The sequence below is a fragment of the Homalodisca vitripennis genome, chromosome 7 (genome assembly GCF_021130785.1).
Source record: "Homalodisca vitripennis isolate AUS2020 chromosome 7, UT_GWSS_2.1, whole genome shotgun sequence".
In the NCBI taxonomy this organism is placed as follows: domain Eukaryota; kingdom Metazoa; phylum Arthropoda; class Insecta; order Hemiptera; family Cicadellidae; genus Homalodisca; species Homalodisca vitripennis.
In genome coordinates, this window is record NC_060213.1 from 82,939,087 (window position 1) to 82,963,926 (window position 24,840).

At 32.8% G+C, this 24,840-nt stretch overlaps 1 protein-coding gene across 1 annotated transcript in view; it reads left to right on the forward strand.

Moving 5' to 3' along the window:
- Window positions 1-4,937: 4,937 nt before the first annotated feature.
- The window catches only part of LOC124366010 (protein groucho-like), a 133,673-nt gene continuing 113,770 nt past the window's right edge, over window positions 4,938-24,840 (forward strand). The window contains 1 exon segment of the mRNA XM_046822201.1: window positions 4,938-5,009. Within this exon segment, the coding sequence (XP_046678157.1) occupies window positions 4,953-5,009 (57 nt within the window). The 5' untranslated portion in view covers window positions 4,938-4,952.

The following is a 24,840-nucleotide window of genomic DNA, read 5'->3' on the forward strand; positions in this document are numbered from 1 at the left end:
GAGAGAGAGAGAGAGAGAGAGAGAGAGAGATGTCGCGATACAATATCTTCTGACATTCTTTTTAAAATACAAACAATATAGTTGGCTGTGTAAATTTTATAAAACCTTGTTTTTGCTACCGCTATTTTTAAATCAACCAAACGTTATAAATAAACATATCGTGTTCCAAAACTGTATGATCAATAAATTTACTGCGTCTTCAGCAATAATACATGACTGATACACAATTTGGTCACACATCGCTAATCCATTACTAATTATTAAATTTGTATAACCAGGTATATCTGGATTTATAATAAAAACTGTGGTAAATTAATCAATTCATTTTTAGTATTTTTATAAAATTATCTTCTCAAATTTAAATTCCAAGCTGTGTAATATACGTCATTTTAAAATGATGATAGATAACCTACTATTATTTTTTCACAATACAGACTGCGCTAGTACAACATATGCTAAGTTTCAGATTTGTGGGTATATGGTTTAAAATAGTTTTTGAGTGACCCCATAAAAATACAACTATTTCTCCATTATTAATCCATCACAACATACAAGACACGCAGTTTGCGTCTGCTAGTGCGACTGCAAGACGCGTCTGCTGATAAGAAGATTGTGGTGCAGGCGGGGCTGTTGGCGAGCACGTGGTGTAGATAATGGTCGAGCAGGAAACGGGGGCGCCTACTCAGCGAAGTTGTACCCGTCTCTGACAAAGAGGAGACATGTTAGTTGAATAAATCTTAGCCAAGGCCATACATAGCTTGTGTTGTAGTAGTTCCACAATACTGCACTGTGTAACTAATATAACCAGGGCAGGGATTATAGTTCATTATACATGCTTTCGAAAACTTCAGGCCCTCGGGCTCTGAGCCCAAGGGAGCGTGGTAGCTTTGAGGAGTTGATGTTATTATAGTTATAAACAATAAAATTAAAAAAACATAATAATTTGGATTTAATTCTTTGTGTTCCTTGAATTTTATCCTTAAATATAAATATATATTTGAAATTGGACACAACATTACAATTTTTTCGTTTTTCTTCACAAGAAGATGAGAAACCTCTCACTACAATCAGTCCTAACAGGATATTTACGCTTGCTTACGTATTGACAGGATATTCGGGATGTGTAAGAGGAGACCAGCTCTGTACCAGCCTTTGCAGTCATCTCCCGCAGTAGACTAGGCCTATCGATCTACCCTTGCACTCCAATATCTAGTCATTTACGGTTAATGATGATCCGCTCCTGGACATCCATAGAATTGTTCTTATTTAAGAGAAAGGTTTTGCTACACCCAGTGTGGGTTGAATAGAAAGGTGTAAACCAAGCAGAAGTGAACTCTCCTGGAGACGCACATGTGTAGATATTGTATACTTTGTATCTTTTTAAGTCATTTGATGATCACTCGAGGGGCTGGATAATATGTATCTCACTTTAACCGTCTGTCTGTCTGTTAATCTGTCCGCACGATGTCTTGGAAATAAACTGACCTATACCCTTGAAATTTTACATGAATATTCACTGATTCATTTTAACACTGAGTTTGATTATGGTGTCTGTCACTCCATGAGATTTGGCTGAGGGTAGCAATAAATACTTACATTCGTCGTATGGGTAACTACGATGGTAACGAGAAAATAACAGAATAAATACATTTGCAAACTGTGTACAATAATTTGAGATTTTAATGAGTGACAATTTTATTTATAGACTAAAAAAAAATATAATAGACTGTAGTCACTATAAAAAATCTGTAACAATGTTTCACTTCAACGCACTCTTGCGTTGCAGTACCCTCACTAGATCACCTAAACTTGTACCACTTGAACACAGCTGTAAAATATGTCGTACTGATAAAAAAATGTGAATGTACCATGTGGCAATATATTTTGAGAAATATTTTAACTCTGGAGTTTAAATGTGGCATTACACTTCGTGTATACATAGACAAGAATGGAGTTCTATGATGATGCATGTTGGATAATGAGAGTTTGCTGAGCGTAATTGAAGCCTATCTCTCAGTAGGCTGATACAATTTCTCTTTTGTCTAAAGAGAGGATAAAACCATTTACTTGCATTTACATGTATATTATGACTGTATGTCAGTCCATAGGATATTTAGAGAATGTATGTAATGAGTTATATAGATTTAAAACTGTTTAGTGAACTTAGCGAAGCATGTTACGTGACACGTGCAGTTACGTACTCTTACCTTGTAATTATAGTTTTTAACGATATTAACACCAGTTTTAATGCTTTGAAAGATGTAAATTGTAAGTTTAATATTGCTGTCGTTCTCAAACAGTGACATAGCCAGCGGGAGGATATCGGGTTGACGAAAGAAATTTAAATAAAAAAAATAATTGTTACAACAGTAAAAACTCAACAGGCCGTTTGGTCACTTTTTATTTCTTTTCATCTTTCTAGTATAATAAATCAAAATGAATCGGTAAATGTGTTTCTAAGCGCTAATCTCGTAAACGACTGGGCCAGTCGGCTAATTCTGTATTGGAGTTCAATAAGGATTTGTATAGAGAGAAAATCGGAAAGGTTTCCTGGAATACTTTAGAATTTGGAATAATAATTATAATATTTACGAAACGCAATTCAAATATGACTGTCTAATTTTTATTACAGATTATACCAGTAACCAATTAAACTATCTAATGTATAGTAAATACTATTTAAACGTTATTATAAATCCCACCATAATGAACAAAGTTGTGAATGTTTGCACATAGTGCTCGGAACTGGTTGGTTCCTTTGACTTAGTAGACTATATAATATGGTGCACTTAACTGTGCACCACCATATATACTGTATGAACGGTGAGAATATATATATTTTCAGACCATTCGTTGATAAAAAGCCGTAGACCATCTTTCCACTTCTTAGTAGGTATTTATATTTTTCTTAATGGGACAATAAGACAAACTCAACTTAAACACTGGAGTTGTCTTTCACCGGATATAAATCAAAAAGGGACGGAAGCATACGTTTTTGACCAAAGCAGGTTTCTAAGACTTTTATTTGTGTGCATTACCTTGATTAGGATATTAGGATAGGGACTCAACTGTAACATCAGAAATGTAATTTAATTGAACTAAAAATGTATAATAAGTATACATTTTTACGAAGTCTTCAACACGCGCAAAAATGTAATGAGCCAGTAAACATTGTAAATCCCTTAACCACGGGAATTGCAATAATAGTTACCAGATATATGCCTACGTTTGAATTAAAACATTGTCATACGATTCCATCATATTATATCATAAACTATTTGACTAAGAAGAACGCTCTTAGCTCTTCAAAATAGCGAAACCGCGGGTAACTGCTAGTAACAAATATAATAATAATTTTAAGTACTTCGGGATTATTTACATACTGATTTAGAAGCAGCAAAAAAGAAAATTTGTGTGTCCTCTGATGTTGAGTGGTGGAAAAGGGCGGCAAATTTAGGGCTTGCCCCCCCCCCTCCTCTGACTATGGAAATACGAGTAGCTATGTAGCTGCGGCGAAAAATCCCTCTATAGACTTTCGGTGATCTTTTATGTAGCCTCTCTCTACAGAACGATTTCATTTGTAGACTTAACATTCATAGCATGTCTAAATAGACAAGAATGAGTTCGATGAAGGTGCACGTCCGTCCATTGGATTTGATGTGAGCGTTATCAAACATTGTTACTTTGGTCTTATGAGTAACCTTGATATCAACGAAAAAGTCGCAGAACAAACAGATTCGTAACAAGTTGATTAAAGTTATATTACATTTAATATTATTGTTACAGTAATTCGTGTAATGAGGTTATTTTGTCGGTTTTGTTGGTAAGACTTTCGTTACGTTCCGTCGAATACTTCGTTTTTTCTGTTTATTTATATAGGCTATAGACAGAGTTCAACAATGGCGCCTCCGTTGGATATGGCTAAGCATCAGGAAGCCTATAACTCAAGGTTATGTTTCGAGAATGAGCTATAAATTCAAAATTTTGTATATTTCCCTGAACCATTACTAAGTGAACTGGTTAAATTCCTTTCCTGTCTGTTTGTCTGTCTATCTGCCTGTGTGTCATATTTTTGAAGGACATTTCAAGATCGAATTGTCATTTGAATTGCTATGGACACCTTTTTTGTGCAATTAACTTCATTTCTGAATAGACTTCTTCATGCTTTTGCCTACCTAAATTATTTGCAATATTTCTAGAGAAAGAATTCATCAGTAGACTTCAGAATTCATAAAAATTCATCTCTAGACAGGCAAGAACGAGTTATCCATGGTGCATGGACAAGAATACCGCATGCCCATCCATGGGGTTTGGCTGAGCGTATTAAGCCTATAATTTATTAGTCTCTCAACAACCCTTCTGTGTGCCTGGGGGCTGTAAAAGATCATTTTATGTCTGATTGTCTGTCAAACTACAGGACATCTTGAGAATGAAATGAGCATAGACTTGAAATTCTACATACAACTTCAGCGAAGTTTGTTATGCGACATCTGGTCTGGCGTAGTCTCATCCTGTTTAAAAAACACTTGCAGATAGACAGATGGAAAACTAAGAGTTTAGAATATTCCTCACTGATTTTGGGTGCGAATAATCGTATTCTAGAAGGATGTTTTGAACATGTGTAATTAAGCCTCAATATAGAACTCTTGCAAGTGCCCTAAAAATTGAAAACGGAAGCGAAAGGTTGCGCTGCGTGGGAGTGGTGACATCTTGAGGTTCAGCTGCAACTCATGGCGGGTGACTCAGCAACTGGGACGTGCTGATAACCGCAACAGCTACTGGAGCAACATAGATGAGCAGAGTAGCAGCGTCAGCACAGCACCCGTCAACCAAGGGGCAGATCCCGTTCGTACTCCAAGTCGGTCGGTTAGTTCATCGTCAGCCTTGTTCGTCGACTTCAACAAGTTCACTTTTTGTCTTCTGTTTTAATTTACAAGTTTTGTGTCCACACCATGAACGACTGCGGGAAAAAGAATTGCCACTGTTTCGTCTACAAGAAGGGAAAGAAGGTAATTTGTGTTATATATGTACATCCTGATACCCTAATACTTTTGTTTTATCCTATAAGAGCAACGTTTAACCTTAAACAATTTTGTGCTCGTGAGATGTCTCATTGCGTAACCTTTAGGTTGGGAGTTGGAGGTTAACTCTCCTTTCTCATTGATATAAAAATACGAAAATATAAATTATGTTAAGGTACATAATATATAGTTAAATTGTCTGAATTGCAAACACATGCAACCCTTTTGTCTTTTTTAATGCACTAATCCCGGTTTAGATTTTTCTAATTCACAATTAAAAGGTTAATAAGATATTTCAGACTGTTGTAATACACTCTACGACGGGCCAATTAAAAGTGTATTTTTATTGTAATTAATATCAAACATAAAGATATAAAATTAAGTTTACTATCTAATTTATCTCTCCTATACTATTATTTATCTTTAATACAATGGTTGCACGAATATTCTGTAGATATCAAATATGCCTAAGTATATTATGTCCATCATTTCCCATTAACCCTATGTATTATATAAACTAAAATATCAAGAAATAATAAAGAGTGTATTAATTTTAAAATATAAGCAGCACTACACTGATTTCACTCATTTCTGGTGTTGTGTACAAAACAAAGATGTACAACCCTATGATGTAAATTGCATAAACTAATTTAATGAGTCAGACGTTAAATAATACGCTTTTATTATTTGGTAACATTTTGTCACAAAACAGGTAATAAATGCAATATACTTTTTGTTCACATTGTAAATGGGAAAATGTTAAAGTAAGCATAATATTCCAACAATACAAGTTAAAATATACGGTAAATTCATATCCAGTTTATTTGTTGAGTTTGATCTGTACGCTACTGACACCTAGCGGCTATTTATGAAACTACTTGCATATCTTACTACATTCAGTACATTATACCTTATAACCATTATTTTGCACAACTATTACCTTTTAGTCTCGATTAGGCTATACAACGAAATAATAATACATTTTCATTAGTACATACACAGTGAAACAAACATTGAAAGTTGGGCAGAGTAAGTAATTTTGTCTTATTTCGTAATTTCTAAGCTCAACTTCACAGTTTCGTAGCATAATCTATCTCATTTCTAAAAAGGCGTCCTCATCACAGTTTCATGAATGAATGAATCACAGTCTAAACCTACTACTATTGTGGCGCATTGGTAGATCATGTAGGCTATAGGCGAGATTGTCTGTCTATAATGTGTTCTCACCTACCTATATTGCGTCATTAATTTAACTTTGTCTACCTGTATAATACGTAGCCTACTCACCTACCTACCTATATCGCATCATTAATTTGACTTTATCTGTCTATAATACGTACTCACCTACCTACCTACATCACATCATTAATTTGACTTTATCTGTCTATAATACGTACTCACCTACCTACCTAAATCGCATCATTAATTTGACTGTATCTGTCTATAATACATACTCACCTACCTACCTATATCGCGTCATTGCGAGTATTAATTCTCGAAATTGATTTATTTAAGCTGTTAAAAATTTAAAAGCCACCTATTAACCCACGGTAGTAATTAATAATAATATAATAAAATAAACGTGGATAAGACTTCAAAACAAAATTATTAGAAACCTTTTAATCGCAATAGTTGTAATAGGAACATAACTGTGTCAAAATTGCAACTTTTAATAAATACATTAAACGTTTTAAAAATAATTTCAAGTATTTTATATGTATAACACTGCTCAGAAAATGCATATCGGTTCCAGAAATTTCTATTGTTTAAAACTTTTGCGTAAGAAAAAAAAACAAAAACGTACGAAATCAATATTCTTGGGGTTGGAAAATCCATAATCAACCTTTTCCACAGAACAATCCTGTAGAAATACCCTTTCGTTATTGCTTTTGTAGTAATTAAATTTTATCCCCTTTATCGGCTACCTTTTTAAAATATCCTACCAGCTTCGGCAGAGTAATGAAAATTCATCAGCCTTTCCGTGGTAGCCTAACTCTATCCCAACATTAGAGTTGTAATCACCTGCTATACAAAGACCGTACCCATAGCCTACTGGAGGCGGCACATAGCCAGGAAATAATTCAAGGGGGGGGGGACCGGGTCCAGACAACTGATTTTTTCACGTAGTGGACTGAGAGATTTTGTTCCTTAAAAAGTTCTTGATCCGTTTATTTGTTGAGAACGATCTTTCAGCAGTACATGCCAGTAATACTGAATTATTTCAATATTAATAATAGTTTACTAATAGAAATAATTAATACGAAACATTTGGGGGTTCCGGACCCGCTGGATCCCCTCGCTGGCTACGTCCTTGTCAAGAGTACTGAGTAATTACAGTTGCAGCTCACTACCGAATGCAAATACTTTATTTTAATCTCTCTTAAAATCTAATTCTCACATAATTTGAAATTATATTTCTAATAGTCTAAGGATATATAAGTATTTGTTGATTTAAAATTTCGATTCCAATAAACAAAATTTATCAATTATACTTATTTCAAACAATTTAATTCTCAGTGGTTCTGACGAAATAGTAACAAAAGGTTCTACAATAAATGTATTTGTTTAGGAAACGTAATTTTAAACTGCAACATAATAATTAATAACCATTACAGCTCTAAATCTCCGCAGGGTAGCATGTAACAGTTCGATGGTGTAATAATATTACTTGTGGATAATTTCAGTTTTGATTTTATGGATGACATGTTATACAAATTTTGAGAATATTTTGGAAATTCGGGTTCTAGTAAACATAATGCTTTCCTTGGTCGAAAACTTTATACAATATCAGATAGTGTTAACATTTAGATTTTACAAAAATATTTAATCTTTTTTGATACTTTAATATTTTAGGAACAGCTTTTTGTCATAAACTAATTACATTTCTTTTATTCAGGAGGAAAATATATTTTTGTACACTATTTCATATTTAATATAAAGTGTTTTTAAATTATTTTTGGACACACATTAAACTTTTTTAAATATAAAAATTTAGAAAGACTGATCCTTTAATTTGATTAGCATTTTCGTTTCGATTATAATAGATCTAAACGAACCTTTTCATTTTGCTGATATTTCAACCTGTTTTTATTATATACACAGCCCAATTTTGGTAAGAATATTTTTTTAGTTATTTTGATAACTACGTTTCATTATTGTTTGTTATAAATACATTGGAACTATTCCGACCGTCCCTCACGTTGTCATTAATCAATATATATATATATATATATATGTATTGATTAATGACAACAGGTTGAAATATCAGCAAAATGAAAAGGTTCGTTTAGATCTATTATAATCGAAACGAAAATGCTAATCAAATTAAAGGATCAGTATATATATATATATCAATCTATCAGATTAACAACTATCAGATAACGGCAAATCGTAAAACTAGGAAGAAAAATGGAACTATATCAGATCCCTGGGGTAGACCGGACAGTATTAATCAGATGTGGATGAAGTTACATGCGAACTATGAATGTTATCTGTCTCCTGAATCCAAAACACACACGTATTCCAAGTTTTATCTCAACGGGAAATGTCCAATACTTAGTCGGCCATCGCTCATTGATTATAACATAATTTAACTTCAAAATATGCTAAAACAATAATATACTTTCAGAAATGTTGAGTACTTTAAAACATGTATTAGTAGTAGAAACAACATGACATCTACCAATTGCTTCACTGGAGGAAATCTTGTTCGAGTCCATTATTCAACAATATACTTCTTACTATCACTGGGATGAATACTACATCAAACTACTGCTACAACAGGCACGTGGTTTATCAAAACTAAAAGCTCTTAATCAAACCACAAACATTTTCATTTAGGCCTATAATTAGATTAGAGTAAATGCAGATAGTCCTGTTTACCCACAAATCATGATTAGTAAATGCAATTTACAAATTGATTTCATTCACGAACTTCGGTACTCATTCAATTAGTGATTGATTATTCCTATCGGCCTTACGTGGCCTTTTTGTACTATTTTGTATACATTTAACTTTTAGATTTTGACGTATACTTTGATTTTATTGATTACCTACTTAATTATACTTAACAGGGTATACGCCACAAAATGTGTTGTTAACAAATGCATGCAAGTTTCATGTATAGTTTCATTAGGTAACATGTATTACTATATCACATGTTAAAATGCCATATATTTGTGCTCAGTTAATTTACAAATTTATATATTCTGTAATTTAATCGTTACCATCATTGTCATCCATAAGACCAATCCAATGAATGTTCGCTGACGCTCAGCCAAATTCCATGGAATGACATGCACCATCATCGAACTCAGTTTTACCTATATATTTCTGTACAAGCAACATGCAAATTATTTCTATCCAATCATGATGCATCATGCAACATTTCAAACCTAAAGGTTAGTTTGTCCTCGATATATCGTGCGGACAGATAGACAGATAGAAATAAAATTTTACTAGGCCTTCGAGTGATAGGCTTCGCTAACGCTCAGCCAGTAAGCTAGAACTGTGGGGTGTCCAGGAGGAGATGTCGGAGACCAATCAATGAACATCTACTAAAGATTAGACATTTAATTCCTAATTTTTACTATAAACATGTTAATACTAACATCATACAAGATCTGTTATAAAATCGTTAAAGATGTTAATTGAAATACGATTTTACCTAACGCGTGCAACACGTATCTTACAAGGTGTTAATATAAAGAAATTTAGTAGGTAGGCTACATAATTCGGAAGTGGCTTTGAAGAGGAATTTCACTCTTATATGATTAGGTTAAGTAAATGTGGTATTTTCAGTCACAGACGTATATAAACCTCGTATTTAAATATTTTCTCTAATTATATGTTGTTCTAAATATATATTTAAATATGTTACAATACAAAATACAGACTGATAAAATACAAAAACGTAAAATCCCATGTATATATATTATAGAATTAGTACTACAATCATAGCAGCTATCCCCTAAGATATACGACAAAGTTAGGAAACACTCTGTACAAGGGCAATAGTTTTAGAAGTCAATGAATAGATTAATGATAAGTATGTGATAAGGTAGCCTATAATCCCATGCACTGCTGGGTGGGAAAACTCTATGGAACCATCTATAGTAGTAACTTTGATAAATGTAAATAAAGTTTGGAACATTTCCAAAATAATTTTCTGTGTTAAAGTTTGTTTTTGACAATAGAGGCTTTGTGAAGGAAACATCATTTTCGATATTTACCATTTTTAAGTGATACCAAACATACGTTTCATAATCTGCCGTCCACACTCTTCCTCAGGTGGATATCTAAGCTAGTTCATCGACTACAAACTAGGTTACAGACAACAAAACATCGGAAAACATTGTGAGGAACCACAACAAACGTGACGTGTGTCAACTTCATACACTCTATATCTAAAACACTTAGGACTAAACGTTAGTTTCGAACTGAGTCACAAGGAGTAGCACCAAAGTTACGTTAATTTGTAGTTCCGATTTTTTTGTTCATTCAATTTTAATTTTGGAACCTTATTTGTAAACTAGATAATCATTAAAATTGACGTATGGAAGATTAAAAACCTCAAGAACAATGAATAAATGTTCTGTGTAGAGTAGTTATGGTATATACACGAGTATATAGGAATCTTAACAGTTTTCAGCAAGTGAAAAATAATTTACTAAGTACATAAAATAGTTTTATTCCGAATTTTCAACACTGCGTACAATGTTTGAATCGTCATACCAAGATAAGTTCTGCATGAACAATGTAACTTCAATAATGAGATAGTTCTCGGGCCTTGAAGAGGAGTGTAACGGAAGTTACGAAACGCAAGAGATAAATAAGTACAGGAAATGATGGCAAGAGATAAATAAGTACCGGAAATGATGGAAAGAGCTATTACAATTAATTAACATCCGATTTAAAAATTAAACACTTAAAAATTCGTAAAAATGCATCATCCGACAGAAGAGTACATACAAATATTTATTTTCAAATTTTTAATCAAAGTTATATGCATTACTTTTGTTATTATAAATAAAATAATGCTCTAAATTTGTTTTCCAAATGAAAATCGGTTGGAAATTAAGGAGAAAATTAATTTCGCCAAAAAGGTGTTAGCTAAGTACACCTTACAGATGTCTTAAGTTTAATTTTTTATAAGATGGATAATAAGAATTACATATTATCCATCAGATAAATTTCGAAACATTTTCTGACCTTTTTTGCCTTAGTAATTAATACTGTAGCTGTAAATTGCTAGTATGCGTGAAGCAATTTTCAGTGTTTTCGTAAAAATACCATCACCAAAAATTATTTGTTATAGAATTTAAACTTGTTCTATAATATTTTGAAGTTCAAATCGGGCATTATATTATAATATTTTTTCGACATTGCTTAAAAAAATCTTTTTGCGTATTTATTTCTTACTCATGTACTTTATTCGATTTAGAGAGCCACGTATTTTTCAGTTATGCGTCACGGCAGAAATGTGTTTGAAAAACAAATGCTTTGAAACATTCTAAGGTCTTTTAGAGAACAATTAATTTACAAACACAATCAGGAAAGCAAAAGTTTATAACCCTTGCAATAGTGTGTAATTCTCTGGCAACACTAAATTGAACCATTATTGTTGATTATACTAGTTAAACAATATTATAGCCAAAGGTAGCCTTATTATTAGCTGTTTTAGATCTGCAGAATCGAACTGGACATAAAACTAGAAACATTTATTATATGAACCGAAACAGAATGTAGGAATTAATTATACTATTAATGTACACAGAATTTGAAAATGAACCTTGCAGTTGACTATAGTATAAGTATAATTAAAATAATTTTAAATTGTTTTTATGAAGATTGTGGTTGAACTTAAAAGGGCCTATATGTTATCTCATTAAATACAACTAGAACTAGATACTTATAAAATCGTTTCCGACGCAAGTGTAGAGAAGCGAATGGATAGATGACTAATTGAAAGAGCAGCACATAACCGCTGAGTTACTAGGTGATAGGCATAGAGTAATGAATTATATCAATACTCTATGGTGACAGGCATTTTACTCTATGAATCGTTGGCTCGGCGAATTGTTGGCGTCGTGTTACCACATTTTTAAACATAATATTTTTTTTTTTTTTTTTTTTTTACTTCAATTTATTTACAATCTGTTTATATACAACAAACAATAAGTAAATTTGATGATAAATCTTAAGGACATGGTTAATCAAAGTTCATTAACCTTAATTAACATAAACATTTAAGAGATTGTTCATCTTTAAAATCGATCAGCTTTAAGAAATCATGTCTTTTTAGCCGAAATTGATGGTCACTGTTGTCCAGCAGATTAATAGCCAAGTAGTTAGGATGAGAGTTTAATTTGTTTTGATACTTGGATGCAGAACTTTGGAATTTCTTCAGTAACAAAAGGGATATTCGTGTCTCTGTGAATGACTTCATTACGAACATACCATGGGGCCTGTAATATCTTTCGGAGAACTTTAGATTGGAAACGCTGTATAATTTCAATATTTGATGTAGAAGCAACTCCCCACAGTTGAATTCCGTACGTCCAGATGGGCTTTAGAACAGTCTTGTACAACAACAGTTTGCTTTCTATTGATAAATGGGATTTGTTCCCAAAAAGCCAATTTAGTTTTGAAAATTTTTGAATTTAATTGGAGCCTTTTGTTCCATATGTGTGGTTTCCAAGTCAGCTTCCTATCGAGATGTACACCCAGATACTTAGCTTCATTTCCTTTGAGGAATTTGAATGTTGTTTAAAAAAACACTGGTGGACAGGTGTCATGTTTCAACGTAAATGTGACGTGAACAGATTTAGTTTCATTCACTTTAATTCTCCAAGTTTTAAGCCAAAACTGTGATAGAATTTAAGTTAGTTTGTAGAATTTGTGACGCTACAACTTGGTTGGAGTGGGATGCCAGTACGGCAGTGTCATCGGCGAATGTTGCTGTCAAAGAATTTTGATTAGTTGGAATGTCTGCAGTGAAAATTAAGTACAGCACTGGACCTAGTACACTTCCCTGAGGTACACCAGAGTTTATTTCATTCAGATCTGAAAGACAATCATCAAACTTGATTTGAAAATACCTTCGTTCTAAATAAGATTTTATAATGTTGTAAACAGTGTGAGGTAGATGACTTTTTATTTTGAATAGAAGCCCTTCATGCCACACTTTGTCAAAGGCTTGACTCACATCGAGAAATGCTGCAGAACAAAATTTTCTTGATTCCAAATCTTGCCTTATTATATTAGCTACTCTATGGACTTGTTCGATAGTGGAGTGGGTGCACTCTGAAACCAAACTGATGATTGGGAATTAAATTGCATTCAGTTATAAAAAACTTGAAGTCGTTTTAAAAATAACTTTTCGAATAATTTAGAAGGTATAGGTAGTAGACTGATTGGCCTGTAGGACATTACTTCGTTTTGAGGTTTTTCCTGGTCTTAGGAATAACAATAACTTGAGCCACCTTCCATTGTGATGGGAAGTATTCAAGTCTCAAAAATAGCATTAAATACGAAAGTAAGAAAGAGTATGGCTTTTCTATGAAGTTCTTGTAGTATCTTACCTGTTATTAACTCATAACCAGGGGCCTTTTTGGGATTAAGATTTTTAATCTCATCATATATTTCAGATGGTTTTAAAGGAGCCAATAGGTAGTGAGAGTTGGTTAGGTGAATCAAGAAACTCCTTTACAACATGTCTATTATCAAAGTTGTTATCTACAGGGTATGGTTTGAAAACATTACTAAAATATGCAGCAAACAAATCATTTTTCTCTCTGTTACTTTTCGCCCAAGAACCATCTGGTTTAGATATTGGAGGAATGGGCACTTGCGGTTTCTTTGTGCTTTTTGTTACTTTCCATAAAGAATAGTCTGTTTGCTTCAGTTGGGGAGAGATTTGAAGTGAATTCTTGAAACCATATGTTTTTTTAAGTTTTTAAGCAAAATCTTTAAACTGTCTTGATGCTCTGTTAAACATTGTTTTATCTCTTACGTTTCTAGAATTTTGCCATATTCTTCGTAAGCGACGTTTTTGAGCAATGTGCTGCTTAATATATATTGGGTAATTGATATTGCCACACACGTTGTATTATTAAGTTCAGGGCGTTGCACTCCAAGCAGATTTCTGAACAGTATTATTAAAAATTTCCACAGCGTTGTCTATTTCCTCTCTTGTTTTAAGTGATATATTAAGACTTAAACTGTCATTTAACGTTTCACGAAACTTCACCCAGTTTGTGCCTTTATTCGATAAGGACGCTGCCTTTTCTTTCAATACAAATGATGAAACTTATTGATAGGATGACCGGAGAGTGATCGGACGACAAATCAAGAGATGAAACAGCCTCCATATAGTTTAGGAGAAATACCTCCCGTAACAAAGAAATCAAGATCTGGAATTTTGTTGGGATCTGAAGGCCAATAGGTTGGTTTCCCCTGTAGATACGTAACTCAAGTGATTGTCATTCATGCAATTTAACAACATGCAATTTAACAAATTTCTACCTCTAGGGTTAATCAACCTTGAACCCCACATGACATGTTTGGCATTAAAGTCACCACCTGCTACAAAACGAGGCCCTAAAGTTTCGAAAAATTCGTTTTGAATTGAAGTTTGGTAATATTGTGCCTCGGGGGACAGTAAACACCAGAAAATGTAAGTGGTCCCATCCAGTCCTCAACCACTATGCTTGTAGCTTGAATATGATCTTCTTGAAATCTAGGTAATTCTACATAATGTTTTATTTGTTTTCTGATTAGCACAGCGCTACCTCCATGCGCCGTATTGTCAGGGTGGTTTGCAGAATAAAAAGTAAAATTTGGGATTTTGAAAAAATTTAAGTTTGTAAAGTGGGTCTCAGAAATTAACATAATATCTATTTTTGTGTATTGAAATAAAAAGTTGAATATCTTGGCCATGTGTCGGGCCAAGCCATTGGCATTCCAGAGTTCCAATCCTATAAAAATCTATTCATTTTAGTTTTGATATGACAGTTGTCAATAGGTTAATCAATGTACCTATTTGCTGGGCTTGTTGAGACATCCATCATTTCGAACTTATTTAAAAATCCATCAATTATTTGATTCAGATTGTGATTTGCTTCTACATTTGATTGACCTGATGCCACTCTAGCATAAGATAAGGTTGGTGATACTGGTTGAGACTGATTACCTGTTGAATTTTGAGTACGAAACAGATATAGGTCTATCTACTTCTCGATCTTGCACTGGAGGAGGAGTGTCTTTTTTTAACGCTGGTCTTAGAGGTGGGAAAAGCCTTTTTTCTTAATATCTTTGTAAATAGAGCAACCTTTATAGTTGGCTGGGTGCTCACCACCACATAATACACATTTGGGAGGAACATTTTACAGATTTATTACAGCTGCTAGATATCATGATCTGAGCCGCAATTTTACACAGCGGTTTTGGTACCAGCAGTAAGCCTTTGTGTGCCCATATCTTTGACACTTTTTGCACTGCACCACATCATTACGTTTTGTAAGGGGGCTCAAGTACAATTTTGGCATTTAGTAGGAATTCAATTTTTAAAATGCCTTTGTTGTTTGATGCTGGCTCTAGGTCTACAAAAAAAATGGACAGTGGATCTTTAGATTTGCTACTTCTAAGGTTCGACACATTCCTAACTTTGTGGTTATAAGCTTCTATAGCTGTTTTAAATTTCCTGGGGTTCCGTAGAGAAGTGCATATTCTTAAGCACTACTCTATAAGCTCTGTCACCCTTTATTTGGTATGTATGGAAGTTTACTTTCATGTTAGTTAAATGTTTGACTAATGCGCGGTAGGCTTCAATAGTATCAGTGTTAATTTTTACTTTATCTCTAGCTATGCATTTAAATGAATATGACTCTTTTTTAATTACTTGTTCAATGTTTACCATCATTTTACTTATGTTGACAATGTTGGGGACAAATATAGGTGGAGGCCTCACCTTCGTCCTACATTTGTCGTCATTCATCGTTTCTTCTTCAGAGCCTAGGTTGGCGTTACTCAGCATTTCAAATCTGTTGTGCAATTCAATAGGTCTAGCAGTTTTTTGCAACGTACTCTGTAGGTCTACAAGGTTTCTTAACATCTGAAACGTTGGCTGTTGACAAATGTCTTTTGTTTCTAGTTGTTTCGATTTGCCACTCGTTTTGATTATTGACATCGTCATTAGAAATAGTTTTTCCTGAAATGATGTTCATTGTTTTGCTTATTAGAACAATAAATTGTGATCATTAGTTATGGTATCAAAATCCAAACAGTTTGAGTTGTTTGAAGGGGCAAATTTTAAGTTGTCCATTTACCTTCTCACTTGAAAAACTACTAATAGTAAACAAAACACTGAAAACAATTAAAGTTAACGGGTAAGGTTAGTTGTAGGAAAAGTACTGGAAAAAAAAAGATTACGAAAAAAATCTAAACATTTTTATGTAAATTATGAACAAAAATGTTTTAAGAACTGTTTTATATAGTTTTAAAACCACTAATTGGGTAAAAAAAAAACTACATTTTAAATTAAAATAAAGGACACAACACTGAAACATAATAATTCACTACAGGAAAGAGCAGCACATGACCGCTGGTTACTGTTTGAAGACATAGAGTAATGAATTAACGTGTTATCAAATGTTTGAACACAATAATTCATTACTAGATCATACCCTATACGTATTGTCAAGGTAGCGCAACGGCTCGAATTTTTAGGAAAACTTAAAAGTTCAAAATTTGTATCAAAAGATTCGTTGTTACAACTTCTAATTTTAAGACAATCATATTCACTCATAATTTCTTAACTGTAACAACACAAACCCTTAAAAGAACATTCCAAATACTGATTTTCGATTAGGGGTACGTCATCCTTTCTGTGACAGGTAATAATTTTCCGTAAGTTAATTTTATTTGTGATGGTTACGTTATGAGAGTAATTAAATATTTCGTATTTTATAAATCTCGGTGGAGGCATGGTTTCCATTGCTCCTCTCCTAGATCCACCACTGGAACATCCTTTCTCGGTTCGTTTTATAACCAGGTTTCGGATAATTTTGTAATTCCTCCTCTCTAACTCTTACTCACTACATCAAATCCTAACTCGATTTCCCCCTTTAAAACAAGGTAGGAGTACGCCACATCACGTGTCACGTACAAGGGTTGTTACAAAATTCCAAACGTGTAGCTCATTCCATTCTCGAGATGTCCTGCGGACAGATAGACAGACGGAGTGTCGCACGGAAAAGAAATGTTTACATCTCCCCGGCAGACAAAAGAGATATTGTGCCAGTCTACTAAGTGATAAGCATCAACTAAACTCAGCCAAATTCCAACGTTGGAAAACTACGATCACAGAACTGATTCTTATCTATTTAGAAGTGAACTTGCATGCAAAATGTCAAGTGTATCGATGAATAAAACGATTATCAAGATATCTTTCCACACGATAGATTCAAAATTGTGCTTCATAGCAGCGTTATACAATACCTGAGCGGTAGCAAATACTTTTACGTTGGTCTTATGGGTAAATATTATGATTGCATAGAGAAAACAGCAGAGAAAATAAATTCGTAAATAATCTCGTAAAAATTTAAAGCATGAGACATATAAACACATGTAGCCTAACAATCCCAACACATAGCCTACGTCTATTTTTATAGTGACTTGGTTTATTGACGTTTGTTGTTTATACACTGATATGAAACCCAATTGAATGAAAAAAATCCGAATCATTTGGCAAGATATGTCTAGTAAGATTTCATATGTAGTCTTAACATTTTAAATGACACTTCATTTCCCCATAGAACACCATATAATTTGGCCGATCGTCGTTGAAGCCTATCACTCAATAGGTAGACACAATTACACTTTTGTTTGACGTGGGATGTAAACATTTATTTTCCGTTCGATTGTCTGTCATGTTATCTGTCAGTAGTGACATAAGCTGTAGGTTTTATCAATGCTCCTCGGCGAATCGTGTTACGCGACAAGCGGTATGGTGTACCTTGTTGGCTGAGCTTTAGCGAATCACTCTTGGGGCTAGAAAAAATGTCTTCTGTTTGTATATCTGTAATTTTATCCGTACAATAAATTGAGAACGAATTCACCCACATTCATAAAATTATGCATACATTTTGATTTCTATATAAACAACACTGAGTTCGATGATGCTGCATGCCACTTCTTGGTATTTGGCTGAGCGTTAGTAAATATTTTTCATTGATCTTATGGGTAACCATGGTGATAACAAGAAAATAGCTGAATAAATAAATTTATTCACAACTGTGTACATTTATATGAGCCTTTTAGCAAGTTACACTTTTAATCATAGAGTAAAAATAAAACAATAAATTGCAGTCAATGTCACAATATATGGCCAACGTACTCTTATGTAAAAGTATCCCCAACATTTTTATTTGAACACTGCTATGAAGCCTAACTTCTGGACGAAATTCTTAATTTACCACGTGGAAAGGAATCTTGAAAAAGGTTTCATCTGTACACTTTGAATTTTGCATGAAACTTGATTTCTACATTAACAAGAATGAGTTCTATGTTGGTACATGTCCAAGCATGGAATTGGGCTGAGCGTCATTGATGTCTATCACTCAATAGACTAACACAATTTCTATTTTGTCTGCCGGAGAGATGTAAACATTTCTTTTATCTACGGTTGTATGTCTGTGCTGATAAAATGAAATGAACTATATAGACTATATAGATTTGATATTTTGCATGCAACCTTAGCGAAACCTGTTACGTGACATATGGTGTTGCGTATCTTTACCTTGTTATTAGTTAATGACTTGTTAATAGTTAACATTTATTTCTACAATTAAGGCAAAATTAAAATAATGTTGGACTATGAAGATAACAGCCTACGCCTACTTGTATACTTATACTGTATATGAACATCTAGACAAAGACTTTTAAATTGTATTGTCATTGGAACACAGCCATAATAATGATTAAAATGTATCTATTTATAGGCTATATGAAAGAGAAAATACGTGAATACACAGAGAGTTATTTAAATTTTATTTATACATTAAATAACAAACCATTGTTCTTCACTATTTAGCCTATAAATGCCACATTTTTAATTGGGATGACTTCAATGTTGAGTTAAATGAACAAAGCGAAATAGATTTTCAACAACAAAGTTTAATGAGTAGTTGGATCAACTAAGCTAATTACTAAATAACAAAACTAGGCATTATTAATCTGAGTTCTTGCATAGATAGTCTGAACAATAATTGACTCAAACTCAAACTAATACATACATATGAGTTACATATATACACATAATACCATTTTATTGTTTTAAGTAATCATTTGCAATTTAATTAAATTTAAAAGTGTCAAATATAATATTCCTGTACATACATACTTAAAAACGATCAATTACTGATGAAACCGAATCTACTTCTTGAAGAAATTAATAATAAAAAGTTACTTGTATATATACACAAGTCTTTAAAAAATATATCGTTGATTTAACATGGAGGAAATTAAAAACTAGTTTACATATGCATCTCAATTGTGTGGGAAAATTATATGGTTTATAACGTAATTAAAAATATAATGCAACTAAAAAGTCAACTGAACACGTAATTTATTGTCAAGTCGTGACAATACAAAAAATGTGCAATTTGGCAATAAATTTACACGAAATCGATAAAAAGTGTAGAATTAATTGATAACAATCTGGTAAAACAAACAAAAACGTCTCTTACAATTCAGCAAAAAAATCATTCCGAATTTTTTAAAAGAAATTATGTACGTATACCTTACATCAGATAGGATAATTCATTTTCTAATTCTAAAAGTCATAAAATTTACTTGTGAACAATTTATTAAAATTGTGTCTTAGATATTTGGATTTTTTAAAGTTTACTTCAACCTGGGAAATTTGATCCATTAACTACCTAATCTGAATGTTGTCTATAGCTGAATAATTTCAAATTTCAAAACTGTTGACTGTGAAATTTACAGACCCGTTGCAATTCTACCTGGAATTTAAAAGGCATGTGAAGCACTAGTTTTCTTATATTATAAGTATTAAAAATATTACAAGTTTTTTAAGGACAATAAATTATCTTCTAAGGAACAATTTGATATTACGAGAAACGATGAAAAATATTTCACTTTAAATTCCCCATGCAAAGTAATATATCATATCATATTACTTCATATTATATCAAGTCATATTATCATAAATGCTTTATGATAATAAAGCATTTAAAATCATAAATTACTAAATTATCATAGAAAAACTAAAATACTATGAATAAAATCAACTAGATCGATAAAATTAATGTCATTTTATTCAATAGAAATATTCCAGTTTTTTTGAAATAGGTACAAAATTATCAGTAAATGTTGAATAATGTTTATATTAAGTTAATATCTCAATGCAAATTATTTCTTTAACAACCAATAAGAAGTATTTTTTTAGGTGTAAAACTAATAAATTAAAGTATTACGGCTTAGCAAAATCTTTGCTTATTTAGCAAAACTACAATTATATTTAAATATTTTTCTCTAAAATATTCGGGAATTGGCCTCGATTACAATAATTGTCCTTGGAATAAACATGCCCAACATATAAGAAACTGAATAAAACTCTAGCTTGTTTGAAGAACAGTTTTTCCAAAGATAATATCATACGAAATACACTATGTAATTATATTTAAACAGGCTATTAAGTTTTGAACTGTAGATTGGGGACAGTTGGCAAATTTGGACAACCTCAAGAAAAAAAAGAACCATTCTTAGGCCTATATGTTTACAATCTGTATTGTTACGACATTTTCATTATTTGTCTACAAACTTTTCCAGTACAAAAGAAAGTGTATAGTTCAGAAGACAAGGACTAATTTGCATTGTATAAAGTACACAATCTACTTTGCTTGAAATCGATAGAGAAATATCCCATAAGAAAAAAATCGATTTTTGTGTCTGATGCAAGGACGTATCCAGCAAAGTGGTCCAAGGACTCCGGATCCCATCCAAATTTTTAATTTTTTCAATTACTCTTTTAGTAAACGATTATTATGATTTAAATAATTCAGTATTACTGACATGTACTGCTGAAATATCGTTCTCAACAAAGAAACGGACTTTTTAAAGAACAAAATGGGGACTTACTCTCTGTCCACTACGGGAAAATATCAGTTAACTCGATCCCCCCACTCCCCAAATTTTTTCCTGGCTACGTTCTTCTCTGGTGGTCAGTTTTAAGTGTATCAAGTTAGGAAAAAAATATAATCAGAATAAAGTATCGCTTTATATTTTAATTTTCAATACCCACCCATTTTATTTGACCTCCACCAAAATTATTTTGGCTAATGATGGATTTATTTTTTGGATGTAGAGTTCAAAAAACTCTCGCCCGTATATTATCACATTTATATCCTTAGAAACAATTTAGATCATCTACACCAAACAGTTAAAATGAACATAAAATTCAACACTGTGAATAGAAAACAACTCAAACAACTTTGAACATAAATAAATAAATGTATCATAAATTATAGCAGAAAGTCTGGTATTTCACAAGTTAAACCACTTAATACCCCCCCCCCCAAGAACGTAGCCAGGAAAATAATTTGGGGGGGGGGGTCTAGCCAACTGATATTGTTTCGTAGTGGACAGAGAGTAAGGCCTCATTTTGTTCCATAAAAAGTCCTTGACCCGTTCCTTTGTTGAGAACGATCTTTCAGTAGTGCATGTCAGTAATATTGAATTATTTAAATAACAGCAATCGCTTACTAAAAAAGTAATTGAAAACATTGAAAATGTGGGGGGGTCCGGACCCCTTGAACCCCCTTGCTGGCTACCTTCTTGAAACACTATAAGTCGTAACATAATTGAAGATTTTGTCTACCTAGAAAGAGAAAACTTTTTACCAAATTTTCCTCACATAATTTCAGGTAGGCAATGGAATATTAGTTTGTAACATTCAAAGACTGGATAACAAATAAATATTATCGTTACTATGACAGTACTTGAGAACTTGAATAGGACAATACAGAAAGAGCTGTTCGTTGCATAAGGAAATCATATCAAATATAAATGATTTACCATTATTTTTAACAGATAATACTATTTAACAAGACATTAGTATTAGGACTCTAAAATATAAGTTTTTGAAGCGAAATATTTATGGGTTTGAGTCAAGTTCCTATTTATTGCTCTATTATAAACGTTATCCGTGTTAAAATCGAAGCTTCATACGCGCGGCAGTCAGGTTCACCGTGGGGTTTTTTGCTGTACACAGTGGCCGCATTTTTAGTCCGATTTTTTTCAAATTTGATACGTTTCCTCTTGTAAATACTAAATATTAAATTAATGTAAATATTAAGTTCGTTATTCTATTCTATTGAACCCAATGTGGCATAACCCCATGGTAAAAACGATATTCACCGATTATAGTATAATAGATCGTATTATATTCAAACGATCTTAACGAAGTATACCATACTTTTTTGGGTTCATCAAAAGAATATGGCCTAATTTCAATCCAACGTGACGTGAAATCCTTGTGTGGAAGCGATGAATTTAGCCGCCGGTCTGAATTTCATCAATGGATATTATTCAAATTTGGTTTGAATATTTTATAGGTTTTCTGCTCTGCATTGATAACAAACACGTTTGTAGCCAAGGGGGCAGAATCCCAAGGTGATATGAATTTCCAAAAAAACTGTTCTGAAGATAATGTACGAAACCTCACATAGCGATTTATTGGTTAATCTTGAGGTCTTGTATCTATTTCCATCCCATATGGTCAACGTGGGCTAAGACCTAGGCCGGAAGCGGTGAATTAGGCAACTAATCTGGGTTTGGCCTCTTCAAACAAACTTAAATGGAGGAAATCGTGTCATGGCCTAAGTTTTTATTTAAAACCCGATTGTTCCCAACCTTGAGGTTTTACCCAAAATCTGATTGCAAAGTGCTCTTCGATATTTTTAATCTACAAAAAAAATTCATGTAATATTTTTTTATGCTTGCGTCATAAATTGGATTGAAGTTCTTGATTTCTATTAAAATTCGTTTCAGTTTTTTTATTTTTATTTTCGTTTAAGTCTGGTTCTTTTCTGTTATATTGTGACTAAACTGATAGCCTAACTGTAAGACTCAATTGTGTTTTATATTGAAAGTCAGAGAGGCTATCAAAAGCATGTTTACATTTTTCTTGAATCGCTTACGGTTTATCGGTTAAATTGCGTAAAAATATAAAAATGTAGCAAAGTTCCCACACCCTTAGGCTATAACCGACGGGATATTGATCATATTACAGGCTACAATGTTGTGAAGTTACCAGTTATAAATGGAACTGAATGGTTTTAAAATGTATTTAAGTTTATAAGTATTGATTACGTTCAGTGGTGTCACTAGCACTTGATTTTTGGGGGGGGGGAGGGGGTGAATCTGACTGAAACGCATACCATTCTGGGGTTATGCATTATACATCTAAATGTATATCTAAATAAATTAGATAGACCTTATATAAATTATAATTTTAACTGTTACATTTCAAACAATTTGGATTGCTGTTATACACATATTTTGTTTTAATTATTTAGCCTTTTGGGGGAAGGGGTTATCCTCCTTATCACCTCTTTAGTTACGCCACTGATTAAATGTATATTTTGCCTTCAATTGTTAGATAGAATCTCCTGAATTTTCGGGATGAAACTGATTCCACGTATCTATAGGCTGTACTGTGTTACACTTGGTATGCTGCGGAAACATATCAACATTCCTCATCCTTTTGTTTCCACATAGTCCTTATTTTGCACAATTTTTCATTACAGTTTGTCTCCAAATTCAGTAAGTAGGTGAATAATATAAATCATTTGAACACAGGGGACAAAGGTTCAGGATAAAATATTATTTAAGCAAGTAGTATAGTGATCAATTAAAGTTTGTATATGCGAGTAGTTAATGTACAAGTTAGTTCCAAAAAATAAGACCTAATATAATTCAATAATATAAAACACTGTACAATGAATGAATTCAGAAACTGGTCTAGATATTTATTTATTACACGGATCTTATAAATTTAAATAGATTTTTAATATTTGGAGCAGAGATCATTAAAGACAAATTTCTGAGCACTGAGGTTTTTTGGTTCTATAAAAAGGGATCTTAATAAATAAAATCTTAGATATTTTTGTGGGTTTAGCTGAGAAACTGGTCTATAGGTTTTATTTATTACAAGGATCTTTTAAGTTTAAACAAATTTTTAATATGTGGAGCAGAGATCATTAAAGACAAATTTCTCAGCACTGAGTTTTTTTTATTTTTTAAAAAGGGATCTTAATAAATAAAATCAACTATATTCTTTTATCGGTTTAGCTGAGAAATTGGTCTAGATGTTTTATTTATTTCACACATCTTATCAATTTAAACAAATTGTTAATATTTGGAGCAGAGATCATCAAAGACAAATTTCTGAGCACTTTGTTCTTTGGCTTTTTTTAAAGAGACCTTGATAAATAAAATCAGAGATATTCATTTATGGGTTTTGCTGAGTCTGTCTGAAACACTGCGGAACTCTCTCAGCGATCCAAACAATGATACTATTCACAACGACATGAAGCGGAGGAAACCCCAATGAGGTCTTCTGCACGGCTTCCGGAGTGACAAAGATAGTCAGGATGCGTATATATGACGGACTGGGATCGCTACAAGCTGGGACTCCATGGCACTGCCATCGTGAATTGATAATGGGCACTATTTCAACCATACCGCCTTGGAAGAAGGTCAGGCTTAATTCCAGGTTGCAGCGCTCAGCTTCAAG